This window comes from Verticillium dahliae, genomic scaffold (assembly GCF_000150675.1).
Source record: "Verticillium dahliae VdLs.17 supercont1.19 genomic scaffold, whole genome shotgun sequence".
Lineage (NCBI taxonomy): Eukaryota > Fungi > Ascomycota > Sordariomycetes > Glomerellales > Plectosphaerellaceae > Verticillium > Verticillium dahliae.
Genome location: NW_009276939.1, coordinates 721,492 through 736,048, shown reverse-complemented (window position 1 = coordinate 736,048; position 14,557 = coordinate 721,492). Strand labels below are relative to the sequence as shown.

The window sequence follows — 14,557 nt, the reverse complement described above, 5'->3', positions numbered from 1 at the left end:
GGCATACGAGCCGTCGTTCAAATTCGTCTTAGCTTTGGAGGGACCAAGTCGGCTTAACAAGAAGTTCCGCTAGGTCATCGTGCCGGCCTTCGAACTTGACAAACTCCTTGACATCACCAAACCGTAGGTATTGCCATTCTTTGTCGAAGGAATAGTCTCGATGTGATGAGGCCAAGAATCCGCACTCGGCGCTGCCGAAACGAGACAAAAGGTTAACACCTGCTGCAACAAGTCTGTCGCCAGTAACGGTCGCCAGAGCGGCACCGCCTACGCCGACAAGCTTCATACTTTGTAGCGTTCGAATGCCGTAGTCGTCTTCTGCCAGCATTTGCAACACGTACGGGACCGAAGAAAAGTACTGGATAGGAACGGTGCAGGATTTGCGGCAAGCGTCAATCGAACGCACAACATTCCCAGCTGTCACGGGAAGCTCAGCTTCGGGGAACAACCAGAGCATTGCGCCGCTACTCCAGCATCGGAGACAGTCGATGAGCCCACCATGATACAGAGGTGTAGTGGAGAAGGTGGCCGGCTGGCTTGCAGTGTCCAGACGAGGCAAGGCACTCACAATACTGCTTGCTTGTGGTATGGGCTTTGGTAGACCCGTTGATGTACCCGAGGTATGGAAGTAGAACGGTGGATCGCGATCCCCAAGTTCCGTCTCCAGATCCGACCCTTGGGCGTGGATTTGGACCTCTGAGAGCATCGGTAATTGTGGTATGTTGATTACCTGAACATCGACTCCGATCTCGAAGTTTACCGAAGTGTAAGGTGTGTTTACCAATATGCAACTGATTTCCAATTCCTCGCAAAGATGTTCGATGGACTGCGAATTTGACTGAGGCCTGCAAATTGTTGTAAGAGCGAACGAATCCAGTGCCGCAAGACCTCGCTTACGCTAAAAGCAACACACTGTGTCCAAGACGAATCAAGCCTGCCCAGACTGCCACGAAGTTCAGATCGCTAGTAGATAGCAGCGCAATTGTTTGGTTGCGCGAGCTCAGGAGTGGCCGCAATGCCTGGGCTGCGAGTACCGAGCGATCTCGTAAATGGCGAAACGTTATGAGTCGAGAACCTGTCTGAGTTCAGCTGATTGCCACCTGACCTCCAGGTTGATCTGGCCAGTAAAAAGGGGAGGTTACCGTGGGTAATTTCTGTCTCTTCAGTGCATGCGGCAAGCCCTAGTGCTGGCACATCGGGAAGTCTGCTAGCTTGTTCGTCAAGCATATCAGTGATGGTTTTGAAAGATGGAAGAGACTGTGCATCTCGCTTAAGCAAGTAGGCTTGCCCAAGGGTGCAGGTGAAGTAGTTTGGTGCCGGATAGTGCATGTTGGTTGAATTGGGAAATATTGTCGACAGCGCGAGTAATCTCTTCTCAGCACGGGGATGGCGAGAACTAGAAAGAATATCAACTCGAGAAGCCGCGATGAGATTCGGGGTTTTCATTTCATGGCTTGGCTGTTGGGGTTGGTTGCATGCGCTAAAGTAGCTGAGGTGCTTCATTCGACTACCCCAGGGATCAATGCTGCAATACATGCGTCATGACTGCATGCATCTGACCGCTGAGCGCTATGATGCATGTCGGCCCAACATGGACTTGTTATTCGACATGTTTATACGCGTCATGGATTTAGTAGCATCTGGTGTCAAGTTTATACCACGTCCCAATCTCATTCCCTGGGCAATTTCTTCTCTCTAGCTACGATGAAAATATTCTCCCTATACCATCTGGGAAGACGATTTTTACTCGAAAGGTCATATAGCCTGTTCTGAACGCTAGCCCTTACAGCGCACTCCCCATCACATCACGATCATGCCGACAATAGAGTCTGTCACCCTTCTGAACGGGGAAATGATGCCGAAACTTGGCTTCGGCGTTTATCTATCTCCTCCCGAAGTATGCACACAATCGTGCTTGAAGGCTCTTGATATCGGATATCGCCATATTGACACTGCCCAATACTACGGAAACGAGAAGGAGGTTGGCCGTGCGGTGCAGCAGTCCGGCATTCCTCGCTCAATGCTGTTTCTGACCACCAAAATTCTCGCAGCTGGTCCGTCCTTTGACGAGAGCTACCGTAAATGTGTGGAGAGCATTTCGAACCTTGATTCGGATGAAAAATACGTGGATTTGTTTCTGATACACAGTCCAAACTGTGGGGAGTCCCAAAGACAGACTTTGTGGCAGGTCCTCGAGAGACTCCATGCAGAAGGCAAGGCGAAGAGTATAGGTGTCAGCAACTTTGGCATCCAGCACATCGAGGGTCTTAAAAGAACCGCGAAGGTTTGGCCGCCGCACGTCAATCAAATCGAGGTGAATTTCCTATATGTGTGTTCCCGCAATATATGGCACAACGCTAAAGTCGTGACAGCTCCATCCTTGGCTTCAGCAAAAGGAGATTGTGTCCTACTGCAACAATCATGGTATCACTGTTCAAGCATATTGCCCCTTGGCAAGAGGCCAGAGATTTGATGACGTCACGTTGCAACGTGTCGCCGAGAAGCACGATGTTGCACCGAGCCAGATTCTGATCAAATACAGCCTGCAGAAAGGCTGGGTACCACTTCCCAAAAGCGACAATCCAGCCAGGATTGAGGCAAACTTCAATGTTCAGTTCACACTCGATAATGATGATATGATTGGACTGGATGGCCTTGACCAAGGTCGAGCGGGTGCTCTTGTTCAGGCCGTTGACAACTGAACTTGGGCCGTCAGCAAGTGAACCGGTTGAACTAGGTTATTCATCTTCATGGAAAGGAACTTTATTTCAGAGCTTTTGACCTGGGAGCTTTGGATGTTAATATTGAGTGAGTTCACACGGAAGATATCAATGCCAAGCCTCCAAATACTACGATAATGCGATGTGGGGGGTTTAGTGATGTTCTCAGACTATCTATTGTGTGCGGGGTTCTGTACTTTTCCTGCGCACGCAGCTTAGGGTGACGATCCTTGTCCATATTCTGCATTGTGAGTGTCTACAACCTTAGCATCCGGATTCAGGATATCACACATAATGTTTCTCGTTGCTTGGCCGCTCCCATAATGTCGAATAACCATCTAGATATATATGGAAGATACTTGAGATTGGGGATTCAAAACATTTTGCTATGTCAAGAAGAGCCACCATCTACGACCTTAATGGCCTGTCTCTGATCAACCAAGCCGTCCATAGCCGTCCCGTGCATAAGACTTCTCTTGAATCCATCAGATGACAAATTGCCATTGCCGTTCAGCTTGTGTTCATCTGCCCCACTATCAACAGCAGCAGGCGGATGACCATTCGACAAAGTTGTCGTCTCTCCTTGAATAGTATATCCAGTGTCACTAGCGTCCACGAAAGCGTCGATACCCGCGCCTTGCCGGGCAAACTTATCCATCAGGGCCTTGTGGCTCTCAAGTGCAGCTGCCAGCTCTTCTTTCGAAACATCGTTAAGGAAAACGCAGGTTCCCATGGGAGTAACAGGTACAGCGGCGCGAAGCTTGCCGTCTCGGGTCTTGAGAATGGCAGCCGTAGCTTTTTCAAGAACGGCACTGTCGAATTGAGAATGGTCCATTGACAGGCCCGCTCGAGAGAAGAGCATCAGCAGTCTCATATGCTCCTCGGCAGTGATAAGTCCTCGTAAACGAGAAAGAGTTGCCGAGTAGGCCATATCAATGGAGATGGCGTGGCCATGGCGCAGAGGCGGCTCGGGTACAAGTTCGTGCAACGGGGACCAACTATTGAAATATTAGATTGTTCGTCGAATCAGAAATCAGGGGCTTAGCTGACGTGTGACCATATGCGATGACTCGGTCGAGCATGATCTCGTGAAGGTTTGGGGACTCAAGCTTCAGCATTTCGAATATGCCGGCACGACAGATTTTATCGGCTGTGGCGATAAGCTCTTTCGAGGCGCCGTCTGCTCGTCCAAAGCCTGTGCTGATGAGATCTTCGCAATGCTTCTCTAGCAAGTCATACGTATCCTTGTGAGCACAAGATGAGATCTTGATCAGCTCGGCAAATCCATTGCGAATCTGGGAAATGGGCAGCGTGCGAAGGAAAGTAAAGTCGAGGAACGTGTGCATGGGAGCGTGATATGCCCCCAACCTGTTCTTGTACTGTCCGTAATTAACAGCCACTTTAATACTGACGGAAGCATCAATGAGGCCAATAACAGTGGTAGGGATGCGAATGTAGTTTGTGTTCCGTCGGTATGCTGCGCATGCAAAGCTGGCCGCAAAGGTCAGTAATCACCACACCATAGGAAAGCATAGCGCTGCGTGCTTACCCGGCCACATCAGTCACGAGGCCGCCTCCGACAACCAGTACAGGTTCCTTTCTGTAGATCCCGAAGTCGGTCATGGTGTCCACGATGGCAAGAAGCGTCTCCATATTCTTGGCCTTCTCGCCGATCATGGTCTTGTGGATCCTAAGCTCAAGACCGTGGTGGGCGAAGTAGCTTTCGATGCGTTCGCCATACAATGTGTAGATGTTATGGTCCATAACAGCCAGGCATCGATTCCAAACCCGGTAGCAGTTCGCGAGATTACCGTTTGCCGTATCGAAAACACCGTCAAGGAACTCAAAGTCATACTCAATCTTTTCGTAGCCGCAGACCTGAAAGCCATTGGCGTTTTCCGTGACTGACGCATTCATGTCCGACATTGTGGCGGTACACCGTAGGAGCTGTAGATTGCTTTATTGCAGGGCTTAGAGCTTAATCCTGAGAAAGGGGCACCATTGATCAGGCTTTATATAAGCGCTGTCGTAGTAGAGGATCCGAGCTTGACAATGATGCATCATGATCTTGAGAACTATGAATCCCAATGATTCACTACGAATGCAAGGGCGCCTAAAGCAAAACTCAATAAATTTCACATGTTGGTGGAAAAAATAGCTCCCTGGTAGATCGGGTGCAGGCACGAATCCTTAGGGTAGTGTGTTCAGCCCATCTGGTACCTGAAGGCACACCCGCGATGGTGTGTTTGTTGGTGCAACCCCGCAGTAGATCTGCATTCAGCTCGCTCAAATCATATGAGGAGCCTCGCGGTGTATGCAATTGTGACATCACCCCAACTCTGGGCATGGCTACGCTTGCGGCAGTTGATTCGATGAAACTTCGACCAGATTGTCTAGATCGATCTTCCCGCATCTTTGACCCGCAACCTCGCCGCAGTAGGAGCAGAATATGATCTTGATGAATCATCGCGCGTTAAGGTGAACGTGCTTATTGCCCATGGATATGTTTTGCCCATGTTGGCCGGATGCAAATCTGCATGTATACGCGTCATCGAATTTGTAGAATCACGACATTTTCTACCATTCGCATCGGCGGTGAAGGGAATTATCATTGTTGCCTGGATTGATTGGGTGGTTTTGTCTTTGTCGTTTTCGTATTGAATTGAAACCTCGTCTCGCATCTCCTTCCCCTGATTCGAGTTCGTTGGCCTTGTCTGTGTTATCACTTGGTTTTCAGGAAATCATACTTACCACCTGCGACTTTTCAAAAGAAACGATGGCCGGCTTCGATTCCTCCAAGGCTTATGCCGAGCAAGAGGACGTATATTTCAACGATGGACGCGAGGTCGAGCTCCAGCGCTTCGTGTGCTCTCGCCCGAGTCTTGAGAAATTGAAAGGATCGCCTCAAGAGGTTCTGGCTGCCATCGACGAATTTGGCAGGCAGCGTAAGTATCTTATGAACATTGGGTCTGAAAAAGGCGCCATTGTTGCCGACTTGATCGCGAGCCTGAAGCCGAAAATAATGGTAAGCGAACCCGATATTGAATCCCTGGTGCAGATCAGTAGTCATTAACCACGACACTGCAACAGGTCGAACTTGGAGGCTATGTAGGCTACTCGGCAGTCTTATTTGGCGATGCCTTGCGTAGCGCAGGTGGAGAGCGATTCATTTGCATCGAGAAGAATCCCGAGTTTGCCGCTGTCGCAAGGTCCATGGTCGAGCTGGCAGGATTGAGCTCCATCGTGGAAATCCATGTTGGCTCGGCAGACGAGACTCTCAAGCGACTGCATTCCAGCGGTGTTTTGGAATCCATCGATCTCTTATTTCTGGATCACGTTAAGCCAGCCTACCTACCGGATTTGAAGACCTGCGAAAACTTGCAATTGGTCCGGCCTGGCAGCGTGCTGGCCGCGGACAACGTCATTAAGCCAGGCAACCCGCCATACCTAGAGTATGTGAGGAGCACAGTGGAGGACAAGCAAAAGGCGGCACGCAACAGGACGATGGAGGACGCTGCCGCACGCGGTGATCCTAGTCTAATATACCAAAGTGAGCTCATCCATAGCTTTGAGCCTACTGGGATACCTGTGAGTCTACGTTGCCTTACACGATGAAGACTGGCTCATTTGCGAACTTTTAGGATGGTGTGGAAATCACTAAATGTGTTGGGAAAGACGCGTTGCAAGCGTGAAAGCATGAAAGCATGAAAGCGGGACCGATAAGCAACTAGGAAGTCAATCAGTCGGATAAACACCGCGTGTGCCAAAGTGTTGCCAAGATCACAAATGCGCAGACGGTTCTCCCAAGGTGCAGCGCATGTCCGAGAGTTGCGAACGCTGCATGTCTATGACGCGCACTTCCCCTCTCAAGAAAAGAAATTCCAGGCGCTGTGACTGTTATTACCTGGGCCAAGTACAAGTGTTCTTTCAGATGGAGCTACTCCCTAACCCTACTCGTCCACCGGTAAACAGTGCATCGTCAATGGCTCTTCATCACAAATCAGTGGCACCAATGATCCGGCACGTCATCAAAAACGCATCCCTTCTCTGCTTGAGCCTTACGTTCCTCCCATTCACCAGTCTTGTCGTTCTGGTCTGCCAGGTGTACACAATCTTGTCAACATGGCTGAACCCAAAACATGGGGCGTCAGGAGTCGTCAAGACCATCCTGGTCACTGGTGTCAACATGAATAAAGGCCTCTCGACGGCTAGATTATTTCACAGCCAGGGCCATCGAGTCATAGGTGCTGACACGCACCGCCTGTCACCGGCACGGGTTTCCGTGGCTCTTAGCCAGTTTTATGTCCTTCCCGAGCCGTGCGACACGGAGCTCGAGACTCTCAGCACTCACACTACGGCGTACGTAACCTCGCTATTGCAGATTATCAAGGCGGAGAAGGTCGATCTCTGGGTATCTGTGTCAGACGTCAACGCCGCCATACAAGATGCACAGGCTCGGCAGCTTATCGAGAACTGTACCAACACGAGGGTTATCCAATTGCAAGAGTCGCAAGTCGAAATGCTGCACAACAAGGCATTGTTTATGAACCATGTTCATTCAATCGGTCTCAGGGCTCCGGAAACGAAGACTGTCTTGAGCGCTGCAGAGCTCATCGAGTTTCTATCAGCTCGAGGCGGTTTGTCACTCAGCATATCCGGCGGTACGCAATATCTGGTCAAACCGGTTGATATCAATGACATTGCCCGCTTCGGCATGGCTTTGGTGCCCCGGGATATCGAGCAAGACACACTACAGGCGATCAGCACGATCCCATTCAAGGATGGAAACCGGGTTCCGTCTTTCCAAATTCAAGAATACATTCAGGGCAGGGAGTACTGCACACACGCTTTGGTGATTGGAGGCCAAGTTCGTGCCTTCGTTGCTTGTCCTTCTGCAAGCGTCTTGATGCACTACTCGGCACTATCACCGTCTTCACATCTCAGCCAGAAAATGCTGCACTTCACGAGATCGATCATTGAGAAGGACTCCACGGATTGGACAGGGCACTTGAGTTTCGACTTCATCGTCAGGTCGAAAGCCAGCAGCAATTTAGAGGAAGACCAGCATGCGGAGATTTACCCGATAGAGTGCAATCCAAGGGTCCACACAGCCGTTGTTCTCTTCAACGAAACACCAGGCCTGGTAGAAGATTACCTAAGTGTACTAGAGCCAGGTGTGGCTCACCAGCCAGTGGAACCTCGGTATCCTAGAACTTATCGAAAGTACTATTGGTTGGGGCAGGACTTCGTCGAGCTGGCTATGTTGCCCACCATTCGAGCGCTGCTCATGCCCAACGGTGGCGATACCTCAATTCAGCAGTCGTGGTGTAAGTTTTGGCATCATCTTTGCCACTGGAAGGATGCAACCTTCGAGGTTAGTGACCCGTGGCCATTTTGGTGGCTCTATCACGTCTACTGGCCTGTCCAGTTTGCCTGGTCTTTGAGGACAACACGTTGGCAAATGATCAATGTGAGCACAGGCAAAGTATTCAAGGCGGCATAACTTCAAGCTTTCATCGAACCCCGTCTGCTCAACCGACATCGACCTCCAGCGCACCAGCGTCCTGCGCTCCGGCGACAGACGGCTTGGGTGGCAAAACTTGTGAATGGCCCTGACATATTGTGCAGCCTTTTCGGTAGCAAGGCGGCGGTTGAGATGCCTCTCTCCGCACAGCGGCTGTGGGAATCAAAAACAACGTTGCGCGTTCCGAGACTGGGGCGCGAACTTGGGGTGTTGTTACCTCAACAAAGTCTTTCATGAATCCGATTCCCCGTTCATGGACATTGGGTTCAGCGCACTTGACTGGGCCTGGGCCTGGAAAGGGGTCCGCTGGTGGGTAGTAAGCCGTTATTTAGGCCTCAATGACAATGTCAAGCTTGCTTGATAATGAGACGGTTTCCCAATGTGCTACGTGATGCGGCCTGGAAGATGCCGATAATTTGCATTTGGCATGTCACGAGTCACGACAGCACATGGAAACCACAATGTCCATCAACTGTCCCGGCCCCGGTAAACAGAGGACGCCGATTCCGGGTCCTACTGTATGTGCAGCGAAACGACGCGACCGATCACGTCTGTACCCAAAGTGAACAGAATTCAAAGAGGAAGAGACTTATTACGGCATCAGATTGATCGTGGACAGGTTGGTCTTTGACGTGGGACGGCGCGACGCGAACTGGTGGATCCCATTCCACGTGGCGCCCCACCTGCAGCCATGGCGAACGAACGCGACACGATCCATGTTGCGTCGGATGGAGAATGGGGGAATGGTGGTGTGAGACGACAGCTTCGATCGACGCGCAAGCCGAGCAACAAGGTCGTCGACAATCGATCCATCGACAACGAAGTCATCGACGATGAACATATCAATGATGAAGCGACCGAGGGTCAAGCCAGAAACGAGCCGACCGACGATGTGGAAATCACGGAGCGAAGAGCCAATAGGCGCGGTACCAAACCGACGGTGCGACGACCAATCTCCGGGACTCTTGGAGGGCAGCCGGACGGAAGAGCGTTGCTGCGCGCTATGGAGAAACAGATGGAACTACAGACGAAGATCATGAGAAAGGTCCTGGAAGAGTCCCAGTCACAGTCGACAAGAATTGAAGAGCTCCAGAACGAAGTGGAGAAGCTTAGGAAAGCCCTCCATGCGACCACGAATGAAACCCAGAGCCTGCGTGCGAGCATCGAAACAGTCACTACGACGATCGCAGGGCAGGATAGATCGGGGCCGTCCTACGCAGACATTGCCCGGATGCCACAGGCCGGCCAACTCAGCAACACGAGGCAGGCTACCATGACAACGCCACCGACGCCAATAGACATGGTCTTCTGCACGATCGACACATCCAGGATGGAGGACGAACAAGGTGAACAGCTCACACCGGGCGCTATTCGTACCCTTACGGAAGGCGAGGTCAGGGTGGACCAAAGCCAATCCAAGTGGCGTTGCCTGGCCGTGACCAAGGACCCGAAGAAGCCTCGAATCAGAATTGCCTGCAGAAACGAGCAGGAGCACGCCATGGTGAAACAACTGGTGGAAGCCAAGCTGCCTCGAGGAGCTAGGATGCTGCGAGACGAACTCTATCCTGTCAAAGTCGACTACGTGAGCCGCATGGTGGTCTTGGATGAGGCGAACACCATCCGCAGTGGGGCCGCGGAGGAGATTGGCAAAGAAAACGACGTACAAGTTGCGAAAGTAGGCTGGCTAAGTAACAGGGACGTCCCGAAGGCATACGGCTCAATGGTTATGTACCTCACGAAGAGAGCGGACGCGGAAAGGCTACTCGCGGAGGGCTACGCCTATGCGGGAGGACAATCTGGGAGGACCAAGGTCTTCGAATCTCGTCCTCGCCTCGACCAGTGCTACAACTGTCAACAGATGGGCCGCGGCCATAAAGCTCACCAGTGCGACCGACCCCAGGTGTGCGGGAAATGTGCCAAGGAGGGGCACCACCACAGTGCCTGCACTGAGACTATCCTCAAGTGTGTTCCCTGCGGAGGTCCCCATGCATCTTTCAGCAGAAACTGCAAGAAGCTCTACCCATCTTTGAATGAGTAGTACGCTCCGTATGATCCAACTCAATGTGCGAAAACGCGGCGAGGTTCACGAGAGCCTCATGAACGACGAGGACATTCAGGACGTAGCGGTGCTGGCGATCCAGGAACCACAGGCACGGATGATCAAAGGACGGCTGTTGACGACGCCGATGGGACATCACAGATGGACAAAGATGGTCCCACCAACGATTGGGGAAGGACGATGGGCGATCCGAAGCATGCTTTGGGTAAGGAAGGATTTGGAGGCTGAACAGGTGCGGATAGAGTCTCCGGACATGACAGCAGCATTGTTGCGGCTTCCAGGGAAACTGGTACTGGTGGTGTCCGTGTACGTGCAGGGGATGGACACCCAGGCATTACAGGAAGCGTGCAACACCATACGTAGAGCGGTCGCGGACGCCAGGAGAGCCGCAGGAGAGGTGGTGGACGTGGTCATTGCGGGCGACTTCAATCGCCACGATCAACTATGGGGAGGAGACGACGTGTCTCCGGTACGACAGGGTGAAGCCGACAACATCATCGACCTGATGAACGAGCTCTCCCTCTGCAGCATGCTCCCGAGGGGCACGAAGACTTGGCAAGGCGGGGACCACGAGTCGACAATCGACCTGGTGCTGGTATCAGAAGACCTAGCTGCGGCCATGATCAAGTGTACGACGAACGGAACAGAGCACGGGTCGGACCACCGCACCATCGAAACGATTTTTGATGTATCAGTGCCGGCCCCGAAAATCCAGGACCGACCTCTGTACAAGAACGCGCCATGGAATGAAATCAACACTCGAATTTCCACTGCACTCGAGACAGCCCCGATGGAAGGCACGGTCCAAGAGAAGACGGACAGACTCATGTCAGTGGTGCTGGAAGCAGTACAGGCCTTGACACCAAAAGCCAAACCATCGCCACACGCGAAGCGGTGGTGGACGGCGGATCTTACGCAGCTCCGCCACATCCACACACATTGGAGGAACCGGGCGAGGGCAGCGAGACGGGCAGGACGGAACGATGAAGCACTGGAGAACACGGCCAAGGGAGCAGCGAAACAATACCACGGTGCCATTCGACAACAGAAGAAAACCCATTGGAACGACTTTCTGGCCGACAACGACAACATCTGGAAGGCCGCCAAGTATCTCAAGTCGGGCGACGACGCGGCATTCGGCAAGGTGCCGCAGCTTGTAAAGGCTGATGGCACACGGACGACCAACGGCAAAGAGCAAGCGGAAGAATTGCTTACGACTTTCTTCCCGCCCCCACCAGAGCACATCGAAGAGGAGGGTGAGAGGCCGCAGCGCGAATCGGCTGTCACCATGCCTGACATCACGATGGAAGAAGTCGAGCGCCGGCTTTTCGCGACGAAATCGTGGAAAGCACCCGGTGAGGACGGGTTGCCGGCGATGGTCTGGAAACAGATTTGGCCAGCCGTCAAGCACAGTGTCCTTGCGATTTTCCGCGCATCGCTAGAGGAAGGAGTACTCCCCGACCAATGGAGGCATGCCAAGATCATCCCGCTCAAGAAGCCCGGCAAAGGAGACTACACCATCGCCAAGGCTTGGAGGCCCATCTCGCTCCTCGCCACGCTCGGCAAGGTTCTCGAGTCGGTTGTTGCGGAGAGGATATCCCATGCAGTCGAAACCCATGGGCTGTTGCCCACGAACCACTTCGGGGCCCGCAAACAGAGGTCAGCAGAACAAGCGTTGGTGTTGCTGCAAGAACAAATCTACGCAGCATGGAGAAATCGTTGGGTGGTCAGCCTCGTGAGCTTCGATGTGAAGGGAGCATACAATGGAGTATGCAAAGAGAGACTCATTCAGAGAATGAGAGCGAGGGGCCTCCCAGAAGATTTGCTCCGTTGGGTAGAGGCATTCTGCTCCGATCGGACGGCGACAATTCAGGTCAACGGCCAAGCATCAGAGGTCCGGACCCTGCCTCAGGCTGGACTACCGCAAGGATCGCCACTGTCACCGATCCTGTTTCTGTTCTTCAACGCCGACCTTGTACAACAGAAGATCAACTGCTATGGAGGAGCTATAGCCTTTGTCGACGACTTCACATCCTGGGTCGCGGGACCAACCACGCAAGACAACCGTAAAGGGATCGAGGCGATCATCGAGAAGGCACTGGACTGGGAGCAGAGAAGCGGGGCGACTTTCGAAGCGGACAAGACGGCGGTCATCCACTTCACCCGATGGGCCAAAAGGTCCGATTCGGAACCTTTCACTATCAAGGGCCAAACAGTCAAACCCAAACAGCATGTCAAGATCCTCGGCGTGATCATGGACATTGGACTCAGATACAGGGAACACATTGCAAGAGTTGCGACCAAGGGACTAGAGGCTGCGATGGAGCTGAAACGACTGAGAGGATTGACCCCGGCGACAGCACGGCAGCTATTCACGGCCACCGTGGCCCCAGTGGTGGACTATGCCTCTAACGTCTGGAGGCACCGATGCAAAGACCGGACGGCAGCAGCAATCTATCGCGTCCAAAAGGTCGGAGCGCAGGCAATTATTGGAGCGTTCGTCACGATAGCCACAAGCGTAGCAGAAGCGGAGGCTCACATCGCCAGTGCACCAGAGCGATTCACGAGAAGGGCCATCAAGCTATGGACAGATCTCCACGCATTGCCTGAGACCAACCCGCTTCGAAAACTGACCTCTCGCATAAAGAAGTTCAGGCGCTTCCACCGCTCACCATTTTTCCAACTGGCAACTTCGCTCAACGAAATTCCAATGGAGGACCTGGAAACAATCAACCCATTCACACTGCCGCCGTGGATGGAAAGAGTGCAGACCGTCACTGAATGGAACGACGAGGATGCAACACTGACGCGGGTCGATGAGGAGGCCACGGTGCGCATCGCTGTGAGCAGCTCGGCACGAAACGAGGTGGTCGGCGTCGGTGGAACCGTCAAGGGGCCAGGGACGAGGCTCGAGACGTTTTCCTTCACCCACGGCATGAGGACCGATCAGAACCCATTTTCCGGAGAACTGGTAGCGGCAGCATACGCGTTGCGATTTCTGCCGCAGCTGAGGGGGCAGACCGTGACGCTACTGACAAGCAACAAAGCCGCGGTGCTGACACTTCGAAACCCCCAACAACAGTCTGGACAAGAGTACGTTCGCTGCATCTACGAGGCGATCACCCGACTGCGAGAAACCGGGAACACCATCTCAGTCGTGTGGCTTCCGAGCCATCTCGACGACGACCTCCTGAAGAAAGCGAAAGGAGAAGCACGCAAGGCCAGCCGAGATGGCGCCTTGCCTGAAAAACAGTTCCCAAAGATGCGATCCACCACCCTCAACGCTGCAAGGCGCAAACTACGTGTGGAAAGACGACTACCAGATAATGTTGGAAAACTCTCGAAGGAAGTCGACATAGCACTACCCGGCAAGCACACTCGAGAACTATATGATAACCTTTCCTGGATGGAGGCGAGCATGCTGGCCCAGCTCAGGACAGGCATGGCGAGACTGAACGCCTCACTTTTCCGAATCAGGGCAGTAGCTTCAGCCCAATGCGCATGCGGACAAGCGAGAGAGACGGTGGAGCACTTTCTCCTCCGATGCACACGATGGGCAACACAACGAGCCGAGACACTCATGCGCCCTGGCACACAAAGAGACAACATCTCCTTCCATTTGGGAGGTAAGACGACATCAGATGGTGATGATTGGAAGCCGGACATGAAAGCAGTCCGAGCTACGATACGCTTTGCGAAGGCCACGGGCCGACTGGAGAACGTGTGATCCCTTGCGGGGGCCTAACACACCAAAACCCCCCTTCTTCTACTAACCGAACCTAACACCCACACCTCGTGTCAACAACAGTAAGCGCCGCTTCAGTCGCCGTAGATAGGACTCTGAACACTTGAAGAATAGCCTTCAAGCAGCTTGCCAATACAATCTAAACCCCACGAGAAACCGGCGGCAAGACAGAAGACGAGAAAGCAAGAGCGGAAAGATGACCTATTATGGGCTTGGGAGATTCGGACAGACTAGAGGAAGCGACCGTGTACAATAGCAAATAGTGCCTTATTGGCTCTAGGCCACCAGGCGTAATAAACTTGTGTGTGTGTGTGTGTGTCCCGGCCCCATGGCAACGACCCACTTGTCAAGCAGCAAAAGGCACGAAAGAGATCTCACCCGACCTACTAAGAGTCAGCTATGTGCAGGCTGCATTACCAGGTCGTTGCCGGCCGTGCCGAGCCAGCACATGTTGTGGCCGATCAAGTGCCCGCACGCCAAGGCCACACGCCAAGGGTGGAATCGCCATC

The 14,557-nt window shown here is 52.9% G+C and overlaps 5 protein-coding genes across 5 annotated transcripts; 3 read left to right on the top strand and 2 right to left on the bottom strand.

Moving 5' to 3' along the window:
* Nucleotides 1-28: 28 nt before the first annotated feature.
* VDAG_08291 (uncharacterized protein) lies at nucleotides 29-1,329 on the bottom strand (the record flags this gene model as incomplete). The annotated part of the gene is made up of 2 exons (XM_009657668.1): nucleotides 29-845; nucleotides 1,106-1,329. 2 exons carry the CDS (start codon nucleotides 1,327-1,329, stop codon nucleotides 29-31), a joined length of 1,041 nt encoding a protein of 346 aa, XP_009655963.1.
* Nucleotides 1,330-1,852: 523 nt separating this feature from the next.
* Nucleotides 1,853-2,702, top strand: VDAG_08290 (2,5-diketo-D-gluconic acid reductase A; the record flags this gene model as incomplete). Its single annotated transcript, XM_009657667.1, has 2 exons — nucleotides 1,853-2,329; nucleotides 2,373-2,702. The coding sequence occupies 2 exons, from the start codon at nucleotides 1,853-1,855 to the stop codon at nucleotides 2,700-2,702; spliced, it is 807 nt and encodes a 268-aa protein (XP_009655962.1).
* A 409-nt stretch (nucleotides 2,703-3,111) lies between these two features.
* Nucleotides 3,112-4,646, bottom strand: VDAG_08289 (3-dehydroquinate synthase; the record flags this gene model as incomplete). Its single annotated transcript, XM_009657666.1, has 3 exons — nucleotides 3,112-3,718; nucleotides 3,771-4,211; nucleotides 4,270-4,646. The coding sequence occupies 3 exons, from the start codon at nucleotides 4,644-4,646 to the stop codon at nucleotides 3,112-3,114; spliced, it is 1,425 nt and encodes a 474-aa protein (XP_009655961.1).
* An 850-nt stretch (nucleotides 4,647-5,496) lies between these two features.
* VDAG_08288 (catechol O-methyltransferase) lies at nucleotides 5,497-6,335 on the top strand (the record flags this gene model as incomplete). Its single annotated transcript, XM_009657665.1, has 2 exons — nucleotides 5,497-5,745; nucleotides 5,811-6,335. 2 exons carry the CDS (start codon nucleotides 5,497-5,499, stop codon nucleotides 6,333-6,335), a joined length of 774 nt encoding a protein of 257 aa, XP_009655960.1.
* A 367-nt stretch (nucleotides 6,336-6,702) lies between these two features.
* On the top strand, nucleotides 6,703-8,223 carry VDAG_08287 (uncharacterized protein; the record flags this gene model as incomplete). The annotated part of the gene is made up of 1 exon (XM_009657664.1): nucleotides 6,703-8,223. One exon carries the CDS (start codon nucleotides 6,703-6,705, stop codon nucleotides 8,221-8,223), a length of 1,521 nt encoding a protein of 506 aa, XP_009655959.1.
* Nucleotides 8,224-14,557: the final 6,334 nt, after the last annotated feature.